The sequence below is a fragment of the Phytophthora parasitica genome, assembly GCF_000247585.1.
Source record: "Phytophthora parasitica INRA-310 unplaced genomic scaffold supercont2.207, whole genome shotgun sequence".
Taxonomy (NCBI): domain Eukaryota; phylum Oomycota; class Peronosporomycetes; order Peronosporales; family Peronosporaceae; genus Phytophthora; species Phytophthora nicotianae.
Genome location: NW_008649193.1, coordinates 8,853 through 10,471, shown reverse-complemented (window position 1 = coordinate 10,471; position 1,619 = coordinate 8,853). Strand labels below are relative to the sequence as shown.

At 47.3% G+C, this 1,619-nt stretch overlaps 1 protein-coding gene across 1 annotated transcript; it reads right to left on the bottom strand.

Annotated features, from left to right (window-relative positions):
* Positions 1-119: 119 nt before the first annotated feature.
* Positions 120-548, bottom strand: PPTG_19903 (hypothetical protein; the record flags this gene model as incomplete). Its single annotated transcript, XM_008918448.1, has 1 exon — positions 120-548. One exon carries the CDS (start codon positions 546-548, stop codon positions 120-122), a length of 429 nt encoding a protein of 142 aa, XP_008916696.1.
* Positions 549-1,619: the final 1,071 nt, after the last annotated feature.

The window sequence follows — 1,619 nt, the reverse complement described above, 5'->3', positions numbered from 1 at the left end:
CGAGCTGCAGCAGTGAGAATTCCATCCTCCCATTCACGAGTATCCAAGTCCCTGTGACCCAGTAAACGCTCACGTGGCATGGACTTGGGCCCCAAGTCTTGAGGTTCATCACGTGGGTCTTAACCAGTTGGCTGCACCGGATCAGAGGTTGCTGCAGGACTTGCCGGACCAGACTTGCCACTACCCGAGGGTCCCACCACCACACAAGGCTCACTCCGCAGGCCTTCCTTGTGGTCTTTGCCTCGAGTCGACATCTGCTTCACAGCTACTGGCGGGCTGCCAATGGCGGCAGCTTGCCGTAGATGATGGACACCCACTCCAGCCTTCTCGAAGACGCTGCTGTCCAGCAGGGCGTGACTGCGACCGCCTCCGCGCCGTTTAGTAGAGCTGGATCCACTGATTGCCTCTTGTGTAAGCAAGTCGAATGTATAGATGAAAGAAATCAGCGAGTCCTGCAAGTCTTTAGGACCATTACTGAGACTGGCTTTCCGTATGATAAACTCCTTCTGCGTCGGTGCTCGACTCGTGTTAGGAGCTCCAACCAGCATTTCTCAGAAATTTGACTCCGTTTCAGACGCTGAAAGGTGTGTAAACTTGCTATTTCCACTGATTTCCATCGATTGCACGAGAGCTTAGGCTAGTGCGATGGATTTTCCGGAATCTGGCTACAGGAAGCAATAATAATTCAGCTACAGCACAATTGTAAACAGCTCTGGAAGGGCTTACTTGATCGTGCAGGTTGTAGTGGTGACATACACGGAAGCACTCGAAGGATAGAAACTCGCAGTGAGCTCTATACTTTCCCCAGCCTGGAGCAGGTGCCATTCCACTAAGACAGAGCGTCGATCTGTTCGCTGTTGTGCACTATGAATGCATGTAGCGTCGTCTCTTTTGTCGGACTCAAGCCAAAGTCCACTCCGTGCGGGATATCTAAAACAAAAATATACTGTAGCAAGTTCCGCGTAGGTAGTCGTTTTGGAATTTTGTCTGTAAAAGTAAAACAAGAAATGATTTTTTTAACTTTTTTTATATGTATATGCTGTATAGAATACATGCTGTAGAATTATAACTAAATGTTAGTGTGCCGGTATCATTGTAGTGTACTTACGTTGCCGATAACATACGTCTCAAACAATAAAAGTCAATCTAAGCAGACATGTTGGGGTTAGTAACTACGAAATAAATACAGCAAATTGCACTAGGACCCCCCTCTAAGTAGCTAATTGACAGCCTGCAATTAGAGAACAAGAATTGTTAAAAAGTTTTTATCTCAACGATGACACACACTGCACCTTGGCTTTCACCATGCCTCGCGAAAAACTGCATTTTTAGTGGGCGACCGCCGCACGTTGGTGAGCAAACGCTGCACCCTTGACTGTGGGCAAACGCCGCACGCTAGTGAGCAAACGCTGCACCCTTGGCTTGTGTTGAACGCTGCACGATCAGTACTGACCGCATCAAGAGAGTGCAAGGAAAATTGGAGTAATACATATGCCATACAAACCGAAAATTCAAGAATCGTCTGTTCTCATTATTTGTGGTAGTTACCACTAGTAACCTCGGTTTCGGTAAAGGCCACAAGCTCGTGAAACATGTTTTGGGACCTTATGGTAAAAAAA